At 40.7% G+C, this 22,747-nt stretch overlaps 2 protein-coding genes across 3 annotated transcripts; one reads left to right on the top strand and one right to left on the bottom strand.

Annotated features, from left to right (window-relative positions):
* Positions 1 to 833: 833 nt before the first annotated feature.
* mcfd2 (multiple coagulation factor deficiency 2, ER cargo receptor complex subunit) lies at positions 834 to 7,405 on the top strand. 2 transcript variants are annotated; one of them, XM_034100846.2, is made up of 4 exons: positions 834 to 928; positions 3,951 to 4,118; positions 4,262 to 4,421; positions 6,320 to 7,405. In XM_034100846.2, exons 2-4 carry the CDS (start codon positions 3,952 to 3,954, stop codon positions 6,449 to 6,451), a joined length of 459 nt encoding a protein of 152 aa, XP_033956737.1. In that variant the 5' UTR covers positions 834 to 928; position 3,951; the 3' UTR covers positions 6,452 to 7,405. The 2 variants fall into 2 exon arrangements, with proteins under 2 accessions (XP_033956737.1, XP_033956736.1); XM_034100845.2 differs by having other exon boundaries at positions 3,948 to 4,118.
* Positions 7,406 to 9,178: 1,773 nt separating this feature from the next.
* prop1 (PROP paired-like homeobox 1) lies at positions 9,179 to 15,408 on the bottom strand. Its single transcript, XM_034100170.1, has 3 exons — positions 15,336 to 15,408; positions 13,887 to 14,116; positions 9,179 to 9,541 (listed from the first exon to the last, which is right to left on the bottom strand). The coding sequence occupies exons 1-3, from the start codon at positions 15,406 to 15,408 to the stop codon at positions 9,179 to 9,181; spliced, it is 666 nt and encodes a 221-aa protein (XP_033956061.1).
* Positions 15,409 to 22,747: the final 7,339 nt, after the last annotated feature.

The raw sequence follows: 22,747 nt of genomic DNA, 5'->3' as shown, positions 1-22,747 counted from the left end.
GGAAAAATGCACATGACTTCACCAGTAGTGGAAAAACAATTACCATGTATCCTATCATCGACAGCACAGGGTGTAAATACAAGGGTAAACAGGGGTGATTGACTAGGCTACTGAGGGGTGTAACTGATCAGCTACTCTTTGACATTTAGAAAAACCTCAAGTCTCCTGAACAGAGATTTAGCAGCGTCATTTTCTCTCTGGAAACTTGACATTTGTTTGCCTAATTGACGCTTCTTCTTCTCTTCTCAGTAAACTCCACCACACAGCATGCTCCTGTGTGTGGTGTACAAATGACAGCTGAGCGGCTACTTCACACCGCCTTCTAACGTAATAAAAGAGTCATCGCCTATGTCAAGATAGTACACCATATTGTAAAAATACATTGTCCCCTGTAAAATAACATTTGTACAGTTCGAACAAATTACAACTCGAAAATGGCAATATTTTTGGAAATTATAAAAAGGTTAGTTCGTGTCAGCAATAAATAATTTACTAAAGAGACTTCACCCGGTGTACTGCCAACATGTAAAACACGAAGGAAGCAATTGTAATCCAACTTGAAGGTATTTCTAGGTGTTATGGCTGTATTATTGTCTTGCTACAACCTTAAACTTGATCTCAGAACAATTACATGGTATGATAAAATCAATTAAAAATAAATATAATACAATAATTTAATCGTAGGAAGCTTGAAATAGCAATGTAGTAATTCCTGTTGCGTCTAGCGAGGTTAGCAGTATGGGGAGTCTTCTTGCTCCAGCTGTATACTCTTTGACTACTTTAACCAATCACGATGAGCTGTCGTGTCCAAGAGCAGCTACGGCAAGCCACTCAGTCCGAAAAGGCTCTTACAGATCATTTTTGCGAGGCAACAACTAAAACAACATAACTGTCTACCGAGTCAAGTGGAGATACAAATCATTACCGTGTAAGTATTAAAATGACCCTTTAAGTAATTACATCACTGTACGTATTGTATGGTTTGTGCATTTAACAGATAATGATATTTCAACGCAGTGGAACGATGCTTAATGCTAACAAATGTTATTACAGCCATCCTTTCTGCTAACGTTAATATTTCTATTAACTTTGACTAAGATAACGGTTGTTATATAACCTCGTGCTACAGTATGAACCTCCATGTTATATTTCACAGCAATTAAATATCGATATTCATCCCATTGTTTTAAAAGACAACATATGGCTGAATGTTTCCATAATTGCACAATTTTGATTTACAATCACGACTTAACTAAATATTGTCTCCTCTGTTGGGACTGTGGCGCAATTATCCATTTAAGAAGGCTCTCTTAAATTATAGTTAAGAATGAAATGTGTGCGTTGCACATTATTTTGTATACTTGATGCTGTGGATCTTTGCACAATCCTGGGACAATTTTGCATATTCATGCACAAACTGCTTGCTCCTTTTTATTTTCATTATAATTTTCTTATACAACGTTACATAGTTATACTTAACTAATTTCTATTTTATTCATATTTACATGATATTATATTTGTCTATGCTATTATGTACACATCAATAGACCAGTACATTCCTGGAATGTGATTCTCATAAATGGATATGAATTAATTGGGAAATAGGGTGTGAAGGAAGCAGACTGTTGAAAGGTAGAAACAAATGTGAACATTTAAGGAACATAAACTATGGTTGCGCAATTAATCTAAATTTGATCGAAATCGCAATACGGCAAGTGCAATACTAACATCGCAAGAAGCAACAACATTTGATAAAGGCTAAATATGTTTTAAATAAAAAAATTAATTAATATGGAGCTGCAGAGATATTTTGACTTACAAGTTTTACAAGTTACGTATTTCTTTCATAGAGATCCGAACAAAAAAAAATCCCACCACAATAATTTAACATATTTTTCAATGATAATGACAAATATGATACCAAAAATGTTAATATTCCAGTTAACTTTTATGTAACCTTGTGGTATATGAACCTCCCAAAATCCCACCATTGTCATTGAATACACTTTTCAATGAATCGTGCAGCCCTGCCCAGACCCTGCGGTCCGGATGTCGCCATTCAGACCAGGCAACATTTTTCCTATCTTCTATTGTCCAGTTTGGTGAGCCCGTGCAAATTGTAGCCTCAGTTTCCTGTTCTTAGCTGACAGGAGTGTCACCCGGTGTGGTCTTCTGCACTGTAGCTCATCTGCTTAAAGGTTCCACGTGTTGTGTGTTCAGAGATGGTCTTCTGAAGACCTAGGTTGTAACTAGTGGTTATTTGAGTGACTGTTGCCTTTATATCTTCTTGAACCAGTCGGGCCATTCTCCTCTGACCTCTGGCACCAACAAGCCCTTTTTTCAGCCAGAGATTTGCCGCTCTCTGGATTTTTTTCTCTTTTTCATACCATTCTCTGTAAACCCTAGAGATGGTTGTGTGTTAAAATCCCAGTAGATCAGCAGTTTGTGAAATACTCACACCAGCCCGTCTGGCACCAACAACCATGCCACGTTCGAAGTCACTTAAATCACCTTTCTTCCCCATTCTGATGCTCAGTTTGAACTTCAGCAGGTCGCCTGACCATGTCTATATGTCTAAATGCATTGAGTTGCTGCCATGTGATTGGCTGATTAGATATTTGCATTAACGAGCAGTTGAACAGGTGTACCTAATAAAGTGGCCAGTGAGTGTATAATGTACTATGGACCATCGATTTATACAACACGGTAGTCTTAAAGGGGACCAATCATGCAAAATGCACTTTGTGATGTATTGTATACATACATAACTCACGCAGCATCAGAAAAATAAAACCCTCTCTCTTTTCCTCTGTACCCAAATCTTTTAAAAACGGGTGTACAACGAGCGGATACAGATTTCCATCCGCTGTGACGTGTCCATCGGCTGTGACGTCGGATGGACGGAAAGTTGCTATCAGAAACAATGCCTGACGTGTTTTGGACGTAATCTTGTCTTTGTTTACATTAGCAAGCCTCGCTAACACTCAGAGCGAACCTGTACTGTGTAGAGAAGTGCTTCTCAAACCTTTTTCAGTAATGTACCCCCTTTGAAACATCTTCTCAGCCAAGTACCCCCTGACCGACCCCCAACATTTTTGATAGAAAAAGCCTATACAAATCATTACAATATAGTGATGTTCCATCAGTGTGTGATTTATTAACTCCTTCATGCATGAATTACAACAAACTGGATATTTTCCCCTTTATGCATTAAAAAAAAACACATTTTTTTAAAACAGATTTTTCCAAGGAGTTTTTCAATTGAAGTGAATCGAAATGATACATTATGAAAAACTATTAAATATAATACACACATTTGAATGTTTATATGAGGACCTCCTTGGTGGTTCTAGGAATATTTGCTATACAATTGCGTTTTCTATATAACTTGTTGTACTAAGATTATTTTCGTAATCATGCATGCTATTTTTTTAATTAACTTTTTTTTTGTATCTCACGTACCCCCTGCAGTACCCCAACCTACCCCTAGGGGTCCGCTTACCCCCATTTGAGAATCACTGGTGTAGAGCACATGTGTTTTTAAAAAGCAGGAAATAAAAAAATGAACTCACCTTGTGATAAACCTGCAAGAGAAAAAGTATTTGAGCTCCATACTGTTTCAGAAATAATACTTGACGTGGTTTGAACAGAATGGCGTTTTATCACAACAGAATTGAACTTTATCTCCGGTAGAATTCTGATCTGGCATTAGCTCCGCCTCCTCTTCTTTATTTTTTCAAGCTAAGGACCCAAGATCCACATTTCTCTAACAGGGCTGCAAAAGATGGGTTTGAGCAGTATGAGGCATGGCTACAATGGGTGATATGTTTGGTATTTTGAAATAAAACGTCACAGACATGTTTTGTATAGGTATGGCCCTACAATATATTTTTCAAATATAACATGATGGGTCCACTTTAACTTGCTGTATTTGTCTCTGTGCCCAGCAGAATGAGGCGGTGTAGTTCTCGGTGGGGGGGTCTGCTGCTCCTCCTGTCCTCCTATCTACTGTGTGTCCACTCGGAGGTGGAGCAGCAGCATCAGCAGCAGGTGGTGGAGAGTGCCGCGCACGTGACCTCTCACAGTCACCTGGACAGAAACATGGTCCAGGACAAAGAGTGAGTGTTGTGTCCATATTCCAACATGTTCTCTGACAGCTCCATGCAGGACTTGTTTGCTGAGAATGGAGGACTTTGGACACGTTGGGCTCCACTGTCTATGTAATCTGTATTGATTTGACTGTCCTCTTCTTGTCTCCCAGCCACATCATGGAGCATTTAGAGGGAGTGATAGACAAACCGGAGACGGACATGACGCCACAGGAGCTTCAGCTGCACTACTTCAAGATGCACGATTACGACGGCAACGACCTGCTGGACGGGCTGGAGCTGGCCACAGCCATCTCACATGTGCACAGAGAGGTGGGTATACGTATGAAATGTTTTTTTTAGTGCTGTCAAAATTATCGCGTTAACGGCGGTAATTAATTTTTTGAATTAATTGCGTAAAAATATTTAACGCATTTAACGCATGTGCAGAATGGCCCGCCCCATACGTGCCACCAGTGGCAGCGCCAGGGTATGGCTGGGGTAGGCTACACCCATACCAAGAAATGGCTTAGCCCCACCATGAAAAATGATGTTAAAGTAAGCAAAATAAAGTCTGCCAACTCGCGCGGAGTAAATTGCACAGACAGCAGTTAGTAAGATTGATTTCAGTCGCCACGGTTTTGAAAACTTTTGTCACGTAGTGATCGTCTTCTCAATAGAACATCTTTGATAACGGCGTGGTGTTGTTGCAGGAAGTCCCGAAGCAGAATACTTTTGCTGTAGTACAGGGCAGAGCCATATAATAGTAATAATATGGCTCTGGTACAGGGGTGCACATAACTGGTACGCAGGTTATGTGCGTAATCTGAAATGCGTACCGTCACTTGTGTCACAAAGCGCATTTGCGTACCGACGTACTTGTGAAGCTTTTCCAGAAGGCGGTTAGATCACCGGACGACAGAGTCGGTCTCCGTGTGCAGAGACAGGGAGCTGTTAACGTCGGTCTGTACAACGGAACTGTGCCAAAACTACGGCAACCGGCTGCGGAGGGAGACTCCCCCCTTCACTGGAGAACTGCGCTAAAACAGCTGATCACAACGTTCACACTCTGTGGTCACGAAGTACTCCACTAGCGCCCCCCCTCCCCCCTCTGTCGACTTTCCTGAAGTACTCCCCCGTTGATAGAAATCAACACGTAATGAATTAAGACCCCACGGTTTGATGATTGATAGGTGTGTGGGTTGTCTTTCATTTTGACATGCAGAATTTTTTTATAATAAACATAGATAATGCATGTTAAATGGATATATCCGCCTTCTTTCATTTATCTTTCCATTCCCACAACAATATACATAAATAAATGGCATATTTTGGACATAGTTCGAATTGTGATTAATCATGATTAATTCATTTTTAAGCTGTGATTAATCTGATTAAACATTTTAATCTTTTGACAGCCCTAGTTTTTTTGTATTATTTTGGATGTGGTGGAAATGCCTCTTATGTTAAGGGGACATGCTTCAGGTGGATAAGTGTTTAACTAATGTAGTATATGGGCATGAAAGTGTTAACATGTATTCCCTACTTGATCACTAACATTAAGACAATCTTTTTTTAATTAAATGTTTTCTGAAAAGTTACATTTCATTAGTCAAAGGAGGTACCATCTATTGCTTACTACAAATGTACAGATGCAACATTAAAATATCTATTTTTGAGGTTTCCTTTACACTTGTCTAAAAGAAGACAAGGTGTTCCCCTGTAGTGTCTCGCCTAGAGGATGGACTAAAGAGGACATGTGTGTTTATACGTTTATATATCATATACTTTAGTAAGAGTAAACACTTATCATTAATGAAAAGCTTTTCCAAACTGCAAAACACATTTTAAATGGTTCCCTCATTGGAATCTATTTAAAGAAGTGCCACTCCCATCAAGTAAACTGTGACCTTGTTTCCTCTGCTTTAACAACCACGGATGGTATAGCAGCTGGAATGAATTTGATTTTAAGAATCTAAATGTTTTATGAAAGTTTACAATATTAGAAAAATGTCAACTACAATGATGGCTGCAACTTTTTCTGATCTTCTTAGATACCATTCAACTCACTTTCAGATTTCAGAAAACGTGCAAAAGAAAAGCAATACTAAACAGAAACCCAGATAACTTTCCATGCGGATATAAATAACTAAATCTATCTCGTAAATAATGAGTGGTTGCTACACATATACAGTGATAAACATCATTTTATCTTCTTATATCTTTCTCAGGAGAGAGGGGAGCACAGCCAGCCAATGAAAGAGGAGGACCTCATCGTCCTTATCGATGATGTTCTTAAGGACGACGACAAAAACAATGATGGGTATATAGATTATGCAGAGTTTGCCAAATCACTGGAGTGAGGTATCTGAAATTCTTCATGTCAACAAAAACAACAACAACAACGGCAAGGAATCTGCAGAGAGGGGAGAGAGCTGAGGAGCTGCCACCAACGTTTAACCTCTGCTTTCTCTCTCACAGGCCATCAGTCAGAGTAATAACTCAGTTAGCCTGGAGTTTTGGAAATATGGACATGTTTTTTTCAAGTGATGTCCAAGATGGTCTCAGTTCATTTGGTTAAGTGTTTAATTTAATTTATGAAGTAACAAAAAAGAAGGGGAAAACAAAATGGCGTGATGCGAGTCTGACTGGTGAACACGTGCAGGGACATTTCTTTGTAGATTCCTGTAGAGTCGGTTCAACCAATATCACTAACAAACGCAGTTTTCTATTAACCCCTGATGGGTTTCTAACCACAGATGCATACCCACATTGAATATGATACAAAACAGTTAAATGCGGGAAACCATTATTTAAGGGCTGAAACAGCATTTTCTCTCATTTATGGGTTGAAAAATGACATAACTTTAATTTAATTATAAAAATAGATTGCTATTTTTTTTTCTAGAGATACTGCTTGTAAAAGTCTGATACAATTAAAGCCCAATACTTTCATTTAGTACTAGTACAACTATCAATAACACAGTGGCAAATGACAGCCAACACTTCTTGCATTGCTACTAAAAGGAAACGAGAGAATTGATGTTGTAATTTTGGGTGAATTGGCCCTCTTACATATAGGACCTCTATAGTGTGTGTCCTTCTTTGAGGGGTACAACACTTATAACATGAGGAAACACACCCTCGCTGTGTGACGCTCACCATGGTGGACCAAAGATTCCTTCTGTGAATCACACGCTGTTTGTGATGAGGATGAGACGTTTGAAAGTGGCCTTGACTTGTGTGTGTGTGTGTGTGTGTGTGTGTGTGTGTGTGTGTGTGTGTGTGTGTGTGTGTGTGTGTGTGTGTGTGTGTGTGTGTGTGTGTGTGTGTGTGTGTGTGTGTGTGTGTGTGTGTGTGTGTGTGTGTGTGTGTGTGTGTGTGTGTGTGTGTGTGTGTGTGTGTGTGTGTGTGTGTGTGTGTGTGTGTGTGTGTGTGTGTGTGTGTGTGTGTGTGTGTGTGTGTGTGTGTGTGTGTGTGTGTGTGTGTGTGTGGTAAAACTTTGCAGAATTGATGAGGTTAGTTTATTTTTGAGGTTGCTCGCTGGGCACCAAATATAGATGATTTTCTATGGCTATAGCTCCATGAGAATTACGGAAGCCCTGAGAGGCAAATGAAGGAGCCAAGAAATTGTTTTTGCCTGCATAAAATTATACAAATTATATTGCAGACGTTTATGTTCCTCTCCTTCTATGAAACAGTTTGGGGGAAAAGGCTTGGCAAGGTGAAAAAAAACCTCTGGGAAGGATAACTTGAGTTGAAAGCGGATGGAAAAACGTTTTTGTCAGCTAAGTTTTTGGTTTTTCTCTAGAATCAAGTGGAATCAAGATTTTGATGACCACACTTTGGTTTGTAAAAAAGACATGAATATTTTGTTTCTCTTTTAAAACATTGAGTTTTAGTGCCCCTTTGTGGCCAAAATAAGTATTATAATGACAAACACGCACACAAAATCAGCTGGCAAAACTTTTGTTTCCAACTGTCATAATACAATGAAGGATCTTAGAAATATTATCCCGGCCAAATTCTATGTTTCATCTGTGTTAAAGTAATCAAATCCTCAGCAACAATCGGTACATAAATGGATCACTCGTTTTTTTTCATTCACTTGCCTCTTATAACTTATCACAATCCTCTTCACTGTAGCCAGCTGATACTTGACATAAGTCTCACAGAGTGAATGTAAAGCAGCAGCGCCATCCTGCTGCTCCTTCATCACTGGATAAGCTCCACTCAAAGCACACTGGTTGATGCAGCTGTTTAGAGATCGGACAGATTTCCAGTAAAAATCATTAGCTGCCTTTTAAAACAGAAACAGATCAAACATGTCAGGTCTGTGTGTGTGTGTGTGTGTGTGTGTGTGTGTGTGTGTGTGTGTGTGTGTGTGTGTGTGTGTGTGTGTGTGTGTGTGTGTGTGTGTGTGTGTGTGTGTGTGTGTGTGTGTGTGTGTGTGTGTGTGTGTGTGTGTGTGTGTGTGTGTGTGTGTGTGTGTGTGTGTGTGTGTGTGTGTGTCGATCTTTATTGAATCCATCTTTTTTTTGATGGATAAATGAATTCTATATTGTGTCATCCAGTATTGATTCATCAATCAATATATCAAAAAAAGATGTGTTGTCTTTGAAATGTGAGATATTAAAAAGTATCATCTAAAGAATTTCACATGTGTTTTTTATTATTAGATTATGGTAAAGGCATTCCTACCACGTTGCATTCATGAAATCACGTTTAAAAGGCACTCGAGACAAATTATCTTTATTGTCAGATTGACTAAAAAGGGTTTTTAAAAAATCAAGTTTCACATTATGTGCTATACATAAGTTAAAACATGGTAAGGATGAACATGTAATGGCTGAACATATTGTGAAAGAAATAGAATGGTGCAGCAATGAGTCCCAAAGCCAGAAATGAGTTAGCATTTTACCACTTCAGGTTCAGATTTTGATACTATTCTACACATTTAAGGCTATTTGAAACTTCCGACTTTTGATATGAAGTGAAAATTAAATGAGTTTCCCGTTAAATTATGACGATCACTGAATTGTCTAGAAGTCATTTTAATGTAATATTTGGCTTTATAGGTCTGTTACTTCTCAGCTCCAGTGTGAGGTGGGGTCCAGAGGCTGCATGGAGGCCAGGGTGAACATGGGGGAGGGGAGGTTGCCCCTCAGCGGGCTGTACCAGTCCTCATGCTGCCGCGGGGGGGCTGGCTGTGATGGGACAATGGGGCAGGGACATTGGCCCGGGTGGCAGGGGTACGCCCCGGAGGGCAGCATAGGGGGGAGGCGGGGGATGTGAGCCAGGGACTGGGTGTAGTACTGCCGGGCCATGGTGGGGGGCTGGACCTGCATCCCCCCCAGCAGCGCCCTGTGGCCCGACATCATACCCACAGGGAGAACCTTGTGGGAGGCTCGCTCCTGCTTCCTCTGCTTGGCTCTTCTGTTCTGAAACCAAACCTACAGAGACCAGGACAGGTTAAAGACAAAGACAGAAACATTGTTATTAAAATGTTTACTAGACCACCAATAGTTCCACAGATGTGTCCTCTCCAAAGCAAACTCACCAGTAAAGCCAGTAAAAACACAGAGTAAAGCAAGTAATATTAAAATGTAATTTCTTAAAGCAGCTCGGCGTACAATGGAGAATTGGGGGTGTTCTATAGCTCAACTAATTAAACTGGCATACACACGCTCATCTGTCGAAAACAGCCCTAAAAAGGCTAGTATTGCTGGACTAGGTGTTCAATGGATGGTATTGCAGGACCCAGAGCGCACGGAGCACAGAGCGGACAGCAGATAACGGAATTGCAGTTGTATTGCTTATAGATTATCAGAACATTTCAAAGGGGACACAGCCCCATTGGATATTAACCTATGGATTAACTACATCATCGTTGTTATCGTTGTAATGCCATTGAAGACCAGTTTAGACCAGACAATGAGGAAGGTAAGCCGTTAGCCTAGCGTATGTTAGTACCAGTGGCGGCGCTAGGGGGTGGCTACTTGGGCTCAAGCCCCGGATGTTTTCTGAAAAGCCCCGGATGTTTCACTTAAAAAAAAATATATATATATTTTGTTGTTATTGTTGAAAATGTCTCGGGAGTAATGTGCAGTACCGGAGTCCACCAGACTGGCAGCCGCTGCGGGACATTAGCCTGCGTACTGCGTAGCCTTCCCTGCCCTGAAGAAGAAGTGATCCTTCCTAGTGCCTGACGAGTTTTAAGTTAATAGCCTATAAAGTTATGGATATTAGAAAGTTATTTTCATCGAAGCAGGCGCCACAAGCAGCAGCAGCAGCAGCAGCAGCAGCAGCAGCAGCAGCAGCAGCAGCAGTAGTATCAGCAGCAGTATCAGCAGCTGACAACAATGTCATCACCAGCAGTGAAGAAATGGATGATGTTTCAGGTTTGTGAATCTAATGGTGATATCTGCACTCTGGCTGACTGAGTAAGAAGTGAAAAAGAGTGATGTACTGTAACGTTAATCTTATAACTAGTAAACATGGAGTAACCAAGGCAAGGCAAGTTTATTTATATAGCACCTTTCAACACAAGGCAATTCAAGGTGCTTTACAAAAATGAAAGACATTCAGACAAAGGCATTTAAAAACAGTAAAAGATAATAAAAGAAACATTAAAAGAAAAAATACATGAATAAAAAGCACATGAATAAAAAGTTACAGTGCAGTTTAAGATATGAATAGTTCACACAGAAGTTCCACTTTACTGATGAACACAACAGCTCAGTTTCAATTAAAAGCAGCGACAAAAAGATAAACCACACTAATTCAATACCCTTATATGTTAGTATGTATACAGAACATGACTAAAAATTATTCTAAGATGTAACGTTAACCCTTCATACCTCAGTCTACTTTTAAGACACTAAAATAACGTATTCCAATTTTTATTTTGTTTTCGCGCGTGGAATTATACCGGCTCTCGTTTCAGTACACATAACAACGGAACCATAGCAACAGAACTGATAGGCAACGGAACTGACAGGCAACACTCTGAATCCGATTGGCTGTGACTGCATCCACTCAGAGTGCCCGATTCAGAAACGTGACTCTTACACTCTTTACATCACAAACAAAGATGGTGGATGAGAATAGATCTATAAAACGATAAGCAATGCGCAGTGGATCGGAAGAGGACGGTGTGTCGGCGTTGTTCGATAGCGGTGCGGTATGCTAATGGAAATACACGCCAAACATGCTAAATCACATCAGAAGGCATCACCCAGATTTGCCAATCACTGGAGCCCGGCAAAAGACAACAGCAGTTCAACAGCTGATCCCCGCTGTTTTTAAGAAGCCAATAGGCATGAAAGCCGAGAGACCAAAATAAATAACGGAAGCTTTTGGCATATTTTTTCAACGACTTTGCGTTCTTGAAACACTTTCTTATTATTTATGATGTAATATTTTCAAGACATTCTTTTTCGTTTTTACAGCTTGATGAAACCTTTTTGTTTGACATCAGCCATTATAGATACTATGGCCATCTGAGTGTGTGCGGTACTGTTTGTGGTTTGTTTTTAACTGTTTAATACAGTTAATTATTCAAAATGTCAGAGTTCCTTATTTTTAAACTGAAACTTGCACTACTGTTCAAAAGTAAATAACAACAAACCTGGAATTATGCATTTGGGACTTTTTTTTTGCTTTTTCTTGTTGTACCGAACCGTTTCTTGTTGTACCCCCAAACCGAGGTACGAACCGAACCGTGACTTCTGTGAACCGTCACGAGGGAACTCACCAAGTGTCAGAAAACACAACCCTCTCTCTTTTCCTCCATACCCAAATCTCTAAAAACGGGGCTGCAACGGATCTGATACAGACTGATCTTGAATTATTTTCTACGTCACAGAAGTGGTGCTCCGCTTATTGGTCAATTCTCCACCTATCAGGGGAATGTGGGGTTGGGCCACGGCCGGCCATTGCGCTGGAGACGCTGTAGTACATATGCCAGGCCTGTAAGTGGCGCTGTAGTCTGCCACAAAATCAGCTAAGAAGACTTCCCGCGCATGGTTGCCCTTCTGTTTATACTCTGCTCTGGCTCTTTTTCTCCCTCCCCGAGGCAAGCGTTTGCTCCCGCTGCTGTAATTCAATGCAATCCCTCCCTGTCGAGGCAAGCACTGTAATTCTCTCCGGTAGTCCACCAGCAGATGACAAACACCCTCCTCTCCGGCTCTTCCAAGGAACGAGGGGACCGTGCGGTAGAGTTTCAGTTAGATTTTTATTTCGCCGGTCAACATGTCCATTAAAGTTTAAATCTTCCGGACAAAATTAGAAAAGTGCCGGTCAAAGGTCTTCTTTGTTATTTATTGAGCTTTAAAACAAATGAATAACGACTCTATATAATAATATAAGAATAAAACACAGAGGACGGAGATCTCTTTTTCTCCCCCTCTTCTCCCCGCTGCAGCCCAGCAGCTGATCTCAAAGCACGCTCCCCTCTCCTGCAGGGGGGCGTGGTGCAGCTCACAGAATCAGCCCCCTGCAAAAACAGCGCTGGAAAGAGCAAATAGAGCGAAATGAGGCATGGCTAAAATGCAGGATCTGTTTAGTATTTTGAAAGAAAAACTATTTATATACTTTATATAGGTATGGCCCTACAATATATTGTTCAAATATAGCATGATATGTCCCCTTTAAGGTATTATTAAGGTAGGGTTAATGTTGCTCTCAAAGTGCACCAGATTGATGCTTTTAACTTCAATATGTAAACAAAAATCTTCAAAAAAATAGCACTTTACCCCTGCACCTCCCCCACCCAACAACTCCTGGGCTAAGCCCCGGATCTCCGACAATCCTAAATCCGCCTCTGGTTAGTACCTAACGCCACTTGTTTTGATGTACGTTTTTGTTGATAACCTCGCGAGTTTGTATCTTTCAGTGTTGAGGTGGGCACCGTTACGATCATAAACAATGTGTTGGATGTGCAGCTAGGATAAGTAATAAGGGAGCTAGGAGTGCTTTTCGGTGCAGTAAGAGGTTAGCATTTTTCGCTCACTGTTAGCATTGTGTGTTTTTTTTATTTTTATTCCGGATCGTATGCCACTCTATTCGACCGAATCGGTTCATAAGCATAGGCCATGGGATGCCTGGTAACTGTAGATGCTTCCACATCAATGTCATCTCCCAACGAATAGTCAAATTCATCGTTCAAAACGTCGATCTCATTGCAAAATTCCTCCATCGCTGCCATATCTGCTACGTTGTGTTGACTTCCGGTATGGATACCCGGAGCGAAGACCCATCCAGTGACGTCACCATTTGGGACTCCCCTAATGGCGGCAGCCTGGTCCCGGAATTCCCCACCCGGCCGGCGGATAATTAATTTTCTTTTGGTGAGTAATATCATGTACAATAAATATTACGATCAATATCCATTGTAAAATGAATAAACTACCGGAATATTATAGCTGTAATTGGTGTTTCCTTTCCCCTTTAAGCACATTTAATCACAGTCACATGACTTCACGTTACCACCGCTAAGCTAAAGGTGGCTAAAGTTTAGCTTGATGACGTCTGGTAGTTTATTTAGTCACTTAGACATTCCCGAGTGGTGCATCGACTGATGTATTTAGAACAAAAGTTGGAAATCTCTTAAGCTTGTGTGCACTCATTTAGGCCTCTTACCAATAACACGTTCACAAACTTTGAGAAGGGATCTGGAAGTGGTGAATGCTAACTAATTTCCGGGTATTAGGACTTTAGGGTTTACTGCACCACTCTATAGTCTCAAAATAATAGAGAGAAACGCAAAAAGTGTTGCACTCTATCAGCCGGTCCCACCTGTATGCGAGCCTCGTTGAGCTTGGTAACACGAGCCAGCTCCTCTCTGTAGTAGATGTCAGGATACTGGTTTTGTCCAAAGGCCACCTCCAGATGTTCCAGCTGCTTGTGGCTGAAGGTGGTGCGGTGTCGTCTCCGGGCCGGGGAGGGGTAGGCCCGGCTCCGCCTGCCCAAGCCGACCCCCATGGAGGTCTCACACAAAGAGCCCTTCCTCAGCGACTCTCCTATATCTGTTCTCAGGAGGAAGAAAATACTTTTACTTTTCGGGAGACAATTCTACAGCTCCTGTTTCCTGTGGCCTGAACTTGTAAGGGCCCATTTCACCAATGACTGTCTGAAAAAAGAGGGATTACACTGACTTTATGGTTCCCACTGCCACCAGGCAACCTGAGAGCCACGGAGCTTTAGCTGCCAAAGGGAAGCTCGTGAGAAAAAGATACCAGAAACTGGGGGATTTGACTGAAGATTATTACCACAAAGTGACTAATCGGACAGATTGGTGCACTGAGCTGACCTCGTCTGTTCACAGCATGGCGGTGAGGGAGGAGACAGAACAAGCTAATTCATGACTTTACCAAATTGTATAGATTTATTTTTCCCACAAAGATTTCAAGTATCTTATTTTACCAAACCTGGTTACTTACTCAAACTGTTAGATTGGGTTAAATAGAACATCACTTCACTAATATGTTGATACTGTTATTAAAGTACATGTCCTCATTCAATTGGTAACTAATACAATTTAAGGTACAGTGCAGTTTTTTATGGCAACATTTTTATTTTAAAGCAGCTATGAGACAATGTTTTGCGCTGGTAGTCAAAGTAAAGATGGACATTGTTAAATTTAACAATTTTCCTTATTTCGTGGTTGTTTCTGGTTATTTGTTGTGTCATTGTTGTGTAATATAACACTAGATCTTGCACTGTTCATTTTTTCCATTTGTTTAATTTGGGGAAAACAGGAGGACATCTCAAGGGATTTATGCTCACACTGTTTTCTCGATTGTTATCTCATGAAGATTATCCTTAGAGAATACATTTCTGACATACGTTTTGATGGCAGTCAATGTCATAGCAATGAATACAATAATTTTGATGTTAATGACATTTAAAGTCCTCTTAAAAAACTTGAACTGTGGGAGACAATGTATTTCCTTCAATAGTTTTACATGTGAAATTACTATTATAAAATGCTGCTTCGTACGATTTACCATGGATGGGTACATATTAGATTTGTTTTTATTAACGTGTGCTCGCCTCTTTATTATGCAAGTCTACTAGTTTTTACTTTAACTTTTATCTACACTGTACCTTTTCTGTTTTTGAAAAAATGGCAAGTAAGATAGATTGTTTCCAGGTCTCTCTGTTTTGCTGTTTTGTACAGGATATTCTATCATTGGTGGATGACATGATGGACTGATAATACAAATCAAACCGTTTTTGACTCACCTGCAGTGGAGCTGACAGTCTCCATGTCAGAGTAGAGCTCTGCGGCTGCTGCTACCTTCACCTGCTGAGCCATCACTGCAGGAACATCTGCACACACACTGACCACACACTCACATGTCCAACCCTCCCGCTTCACCTTTACCTGTCCTGTACCTTTACCAAAGCACAGTGGGCTGGATGGTGGGACTTAATGCATTTACTTTATATAAACGTTTCAGATATCAGGGTACATAGGAAGATTTGAACATGACCACTAGCTGCCGTTTCATGGTTATTTGAGGGTAGATATTCACTTTGAAATATAATATATATTAAAAGTAATATGCACAATGCCTGGTTGAAGGTAAAGCATATCTTTTCTAAATTTAGAAAAGTTAAATCACCATAGAGATATGTTGGATGTATAAAAACTGCACAATAATGGATATTTTCAGACTTAAGCAAGGAGTTGTTTCAAATGTGAGTGATTTAGTATGAATAAGGAGGCTTTTGCATGTTTACAAAAATAAATAGAAATGGAAACCAAACATTTGAACAAAGAGGTTGATTTGTGTACCCATTTGTAAGAGACTTAATAGATTCAAAACAATATTTAAAAATAAGATCATTAACACAGCTTATTTTAGTTATTTTTTTGTTCATTTCATTTTGTTATTTTGAATGAAATAAAATAAAATTGTATTTTGTTTATTGTGATTTATTTATAGTGATAAGATACGTCAAGCCATCTCCTTTTCACTTTCACTGCTTTGGTTGACACTGCTTGAAAGTAATGACTTGTTATTGTTTACTTTACAGTATATTGGTTATTTGTGTGTTTAGGTTGTATTTGCTGAAAACAAAATAAATAAATCAAATCTAATTAATTAAAACAATTAAAACAATAATGGATGAAAAAAATGTAATGTCTTTCCCATTTGTTTCTGCTATTAATGTTACATTTCTGTTCACTTTTTGGATTGTCTCGGAGATGCAACTGCCCATGGTGCACCAGGTGGCTCTCTCACGTCAGGCTAAATTACCAAACCTGGCACATGCAGTGGCGTTTCTATATGTACAAAAGTGGTGGGGCACAAAAAACTCAGATGTCTATATATAAGCTTCTGCAGAGAGGTTCATGGCTGGTGAGGCTCTGGCACTGACTCTTCAGGTTTACAAATATATTAAATCAAAATATAATATTATTTTCAAAAGCTTTTTTTGTCTGATGCTTCAATTACTTTTAAACAGACAGTTCAACAGAAGGATACCCAACAAAATGTAATTTTATCATTTAAATATTGAATTGTTCTCTCTTAGTAAGATCCCATTTTCAATAAAATTGCAGTCTTACCTTGACTTGAAGATGAAGTCCATTTGCCTATCCTTCTGGACAAAAATCTCTATTACTTTTTTGTAAAAGTCCTCCTTATCTTCTTGTAGTTTCAAAAGTCTATCATAAATCTAATCTAATCAATAGATTTTTGATTCGAAAATGATAAAAGTAGGGTAGACATGTGGATATTATCCGGCTGAACAAAACGTACATTTATCTAACAGCTACGTTTCCCACAGATCTTATTTTGAGCTATTTTCTAAAATCCTATGGAGAAATCTCGTTGCTTTTTTGTGGAGGGAAGCCATGCGCAGCTTACTTCCTGGTTTTAGGGCGCCTCACTGCAGCTCTCTCTCCTCCTCTTCACACACCACACTTTTCGCGGCACACGTACTTACAGCAAATCAGCTCTGAATTATGTGAGATGACGTATGGTGGGGATGGCAGCACTTTGCCCCTATGGTCATTATTTTTTGCCACACACATTAAATAGGACAATACTCTGAGCATGCGCAGTGTAGTTTTTGCAGTCACCGTTCACTTAGACCAGGGGTGTCAAACTCAAGGCCCGGGGGCCAAATCCGGCCCGCGACTTCATTTCATGCGGCCCCTCAAGAGATTGCAAAGAATATAATGTTTATTATACGGTTACATGCCGATTTACAGAAGCACGTTGCCTATAAACTACATATCCCACAATGCATCTGAAAGTTGACTTTTCTCTCAGAATTTGACTTTTTTTTTCTCAGAACAAGTTTTTTTCTCAGAATTTGACTTATTTTCTTCAAAATATATTTTATATATTTTTTAATTTATTTTTTGCATTTTGTTGTAATCATTATTTTAATACTTTCTGCTGACACTAGGTGGGGCTGTGCCCCACCTGCCCCTAATGACCAGTCGCCACTGGGCACATGCTAAAGTCAGAATCCTCATTTGCCTATATATATTTTTTTAAACGGGAGGGGGGGTGTGGGGAGGACCACCCAGCTGACTACACTCCCCAGCCTTCCATAAACACAACCCCTCGCAGGTCAGTCCCCGCGCCTTGACTGACAGGGCACCCTGTCTGCTGGATTAACTCAGCTGAACTCCCCTGCCACCTCTCGGGACGCCGGCTGCTATGAGCAGTTCCCATGAGGCTAAACTCAGTCCAGAGCCAATGTAGAAATGCATGCACGTCCCTCTAACACTGAGCCGGATACTAGGAAGAGACCCTCTAATGTCCCACTCAGCACTGAGTCATGACAGGAGAGGGCTCACATAGCTGGAGAGCAGCAGCTGGCTTTTTATCAGGGCTCAAACAAGACAGTAATTCATCACGGTCTATATTTGTTTAACAATGCTCAGTGCTGGAATTGGGCCGGTACTCACCGGTACGCAGTACCGGCACTTCTGGTTCTGACCCATGGAGTACCGGCACTTCTTGCTCAGTACCGGCATGCTGGCGGTACTCCGGTACTCATGCACCGTGCCAGTACTCAACACTCTCCCGCCGTTCTTATTATACATCCATATATATATATATATATACAGCCGCCCGGTACTCAGTAGATGCGTCATGAGGTGCCGAACGGACATTCTCATCGCTCTAACCCCTGGAGTTTCACAGCGGCTGTCAGCTGTTTACTCCTGTCATTCAAACAGAACGTGCTGGAGAGGGGGCGGGGCTTATCTTCTCCATGTAAATACTGTGGTGGAAACGACTATGTCAAAATTAACTTATTTGACCGTGATTTAATAGTAATACACGTTTAATAATAATAATGCCGAAGTAACAACATACTGAAAACTGTTAGTAAAACCATGTTTTAATGCTTTACAATTTACATACCTAGATGCACGTGTGTTGTGTTTATGCAGTGCAACTCCCACCCAGTGGGTGGCTATGTAGAGTGATAGAACAGAGCAGGCACGCCCCCGAGAGAAGGAAAGCAAGTCACGTCACAAATTAGCATTTCTAAAATGTTAGCGTGGATTAATAAAAGTGCAAAAAGACAGCGGTTGTCGCCGGAAGAAACTTCAAATACAGAGAATGCTGTGCCTGTGTTGGAAATTGTGTCTGATGGGGAGCTTTCTTTGGTTGATCCTCCTGCTCCAAGTTCTAGTGCATTAGCATTAGCACTAGCTCCGCCGCCTCCTCCAGAGCCTCTAACGTTAGCTGCTGCTGGCGCAACTGCCACCACCAACACCGGGCAAAGCGATGCACCTGACTGCTGGACAACGGACCAGGTGCAATATTTTTGCAAGACCAATGCATGGCTCCTTCTTAAAGATAAGAAGCTAGGATGTCGGATATGCAGAGATGTCAAATCTTTGGGAATACACACTGGACAAGGACTGAAACTGTCAACTGAATGGGGTGAGTGTGCAGTGTCTCATTTCGGTGTTGACAAGGGCAAACAACAAGCTAGCCTGAGAAAAAAAATCAAAGAACATAAAGAATCATAAGCCCATGTAAAAGCTGCTGACATCCTTACATCTGCTTCACGTGAAACTATTCAACATCAAGTGCAGTCTATGCATACATCTGAATTAGACACCACTATCAGAGTTTTTCGAACGGCATATAAAATTGGCAAACATAGCCGGCCATTCACAGACATGCCAATTGATTTGAATGTCCAGAAACTGAATGGGCTGAACGTGGCCAGTGTTTTGCACTCCAATAAAACCTGTGGCGAAATCATCGACCACATAGCTCATGAGCTGAAGAAAAAAATGGCAAAAGACATTACAGAAAACCAAAGAAAACTCTGTGTTTTGGTCGATGAATCTACCACTATTAGTGGTAAAACGGTGCTTGTTGTGTGTCTACGCTCAGCATTAGCTGATGCTGAGCCCGAAACGTTTTTTTGGGAGCTGATCGAGTTGGATGGAACAACGGCTGATGACATCACAAAGGCGTTAATGGAGTGTCTTGGAAGAGATTTTAACGAGGACTTTTTAGGTCAGTGTTTCGTTTCTTTTGCATGTGATGGGGCTTCAGTCATGCTAGGGAAGAGAACAGGCGTTGCCACCCAGTTGTGTAGTAAATTCCCAAGCCTGTTTGTGTGGCACTGCTCCAATCATCGTCTAGAGCTGGCAGTTGGGGATGTGGTCAAGGAGGTCTCAGGGCTCAATCATTTCCAGATCTTTTTTGACAAACTCTATTCCTTGTTCCATGCCTCCCCCAAAAATCAGAGGCAGTTAGCGCAGTGTGCGCAAGCAGTCGGACAGCGTCTCCTGGTGATAGGGCGTGTTTTGTCCATCCGCTGGGTGGCTTCAAGTGAAAGGAGCGTCAGAGCAGTCTGGGAAAACTACCGAGTGCTTCATGATCACTTCACAAATGCTGCAAACGACACGAGCAGGGAGACAGAGCAAAGTACAAGGGCCTGGATGATGTGCTCACATCTGCAACGTTTGTCAGCAATCTGGGACTGATGTACGATGCGCTCACAGAGCTCAGCGACCTCTCTCGGCAACTCCAAAAAAGAGAGATGACACTGCCTACAGCAGATAGGCTCTTAACTCGAGAAATACGAGTTTTTGAATCCATGGTCACCATGCCTGGCCCACACATGACTACAGTTCATACAGCTCTAGCTGAGAAGTCCTTCAAGGGTGTTGCCCTGCCCCTGCGTGAGAATGGCAGGCTTGTACAGATTCATGCAGGTCAGTTTTTCCGCAGTATGGTAGAGAATCTGAGACACAGAATGACTTCCACAACCTCCTCTCATGTCAGCACAAGAGAAATCCCATTACATGGCCGGGAGGCCCGGGACAATCAGCTAATCCAGGACATGAAAGTTATCCATCCTGGAAGTTGGCCTGAAGAGGAGTTAGACGTACAGTATGGGGACGTAGAGGTGCTACGTTTGTGCGAAGTGCTGAAAGTGGACAGAAGAGAGACTGTTCAGGGCTTTCGCGAATACAAGGAAACCAGGGCATCCCGTACACCTGCTGCCATGGAGCCTCTACTGAAAGCAGTCCGAACCATCGCTGTCTCCACTAGTGAGTGTGAGCGGGCATTCAGCTGCATGAACGATATCCTTACTGCAAAAAGGAATGCTCTCTCTGTCAGCCGACTGTCCAGCCTGGTTTTCATTAAATGTAATGGACCATCACTAGGACAGTTCAATCCGGAACAGTATGTGAGGTCCTGGCTGGCAAAGGGAAGGAGAAGTGCTGATGAAAGAGCCTGTCCAGCTCCAGCCCCTGATACTGATGTCCCCAAGGCCTTCTGGAGCCTTTTCTAACAATGTGAAGTATATTGCAAAGCAGCTCACCCAGTGAGAAGACTTTTGGCATAATGTGCCGATTTGTACAGATCCTGGAGATAGAAGGACTTCAGACCAACCAGGGAGTTATCTGATCAGCTTGGTATTCAATGTAACTCTTTACCATGGCTCAGACTTTGTTACTTGCAGTTACAGTTTCTCATTTTAGATTGTGCACATTTTGCATTAGTTTTTACATGTTCTTTGTTCATGCTCTTTATCATTTTTCTGAGTTGGAAAGTTAGATTGCATCATAGTTTACTTTATACATATTTGTATTCTTCAGTGGTGAAGTATATTGCAAAGCAGCTCAGCCATGTGAGAAGACTTTTCGCACTTTTTCGTTTTTCGTTTTCTGAGTTGGAAAGTTAGATTGCATTCAAAATGTACAGAAATACTTAATTTTGTTAAAGCTTTTTATAAAAAATGCTTCTGACCAGAGCTTTGTTTCCTTGTCATTAATGTTGAACACCACCAGAGGGGCTCTCACCTGAAAGGTCTCTGCTTCATGTGTCTTCAGCAGAAGATCTAGACTTTGATTGCTATATTTTCAGTTAATATTGACCTTACTGAGCTTTAGCCATATCCGCTGCCTATCATAAAAAATGTTAAGTACAGTGAACCTTTCTAAAATATACAGTAGTAAAGAGACAAACCCACCAGCATTATAGTAGCCAAATTCTTGTTTGTGGGCTGTATATATAAAATTGACTTGAAAAAGTTGCTGATTTTAGAGTACTGGCACCTTTTTCATTCCAATTCAAGCACTGACAATGCTGTTTGCTTTAATGTATAGTGGCGGTAATATGTACTTAAAAACTCTTCAAGTATGGGCACATTTAGCATGGAAGCGATTGTCGAGATCACATTTCTAATTTGATATAATTTGTGTGTCGTTGTTCCAGGGCCGTATTCACCATATACATTGGGGGGGGGGGACATCCCCCCCATATTCAGATACACTCAAAATGTCCCCCCCAATAAATAGTAAAAAAAAAAAAAGTTTTTATTTTTTTATTTAAATAAAATTGCTATTCTATGACTTCTTTATTTTGGTTATCTGTATACTTGAAAATCTATATTTTCTATTATTGTGAGCTTCACCAAAATGATATTTCTTTTCATATGTAAATTGTTTCCTTATTTTGTACCCGCGGGTGTATTTCGCTGTTGCACGTCTGAGTCCACCTTCAGTTAGCTTGATGCTCCAAGCAGGTCAGTCATGTTTTTATTTGCCCTCCATCAGTTCTGGTATCTTTTCTAGTTAGCCCTAAAGTAATCTATATTATTTTATTTCGTAATGGTAATGTTAATGAACCCTCCGGTTTAGCTTCTTTGTGTAAGTAACTTGTAGTTCTGATGTTAAAAATCGAACTTTTCAGGAATAGTAGCTAACTAGCTGTGGGCTAGCTGGTTTCAGTTGTTAGCCAGGGTTTGGCGGGCTAGTGTCAGTATATAATATAGATATCAATATAGATGTTTTTAAAGTAAATTCAGATTGAACATAGTAAAAAAATGTAAATGATAGTGTCCGTGCAAAAAATAAACCATTACTTATTGTGAAAACCACCCTTGAATGATGGGATAGTAGACTAAAAGCTTTAGGAATCCAAACTATAACATATAATAAGTACCCTGTATCAAGATTGATGCAAAACAAGTATTTCCAAGGCACACCTTTATATGATCATTATAGTTATACAAAATATGAGAATAACAGAATAACAGGTATGAAATCATTCCAACTCATACTACAGTTTAAAAAGGGAGTGATTTGTAAAATATGCATAAAGAAAATGTAAATCTCTTCAGTTCTGTTTCACATGGGTGTTGTTGAG

Source organism: Pseudochaenichthys georgianus, chromosome 15 (assembly GCF_902827115.2).
Source record: "Pseudochaenichthys georgianus chromosome 15, fPseGeo1.2, whole genome shotgun sequence".
NCBI lineage: Eukaryota > Metazoa > Chordata > Actinopteri > Perciformes > Channichthyidae > Pseudochaenichthys > Pseudochaenichthys georgianus.
Note: the sequence above shows the minus strand (reverse complement) of the source record. Positions and strands in the feature narration are given on the sequence as shown.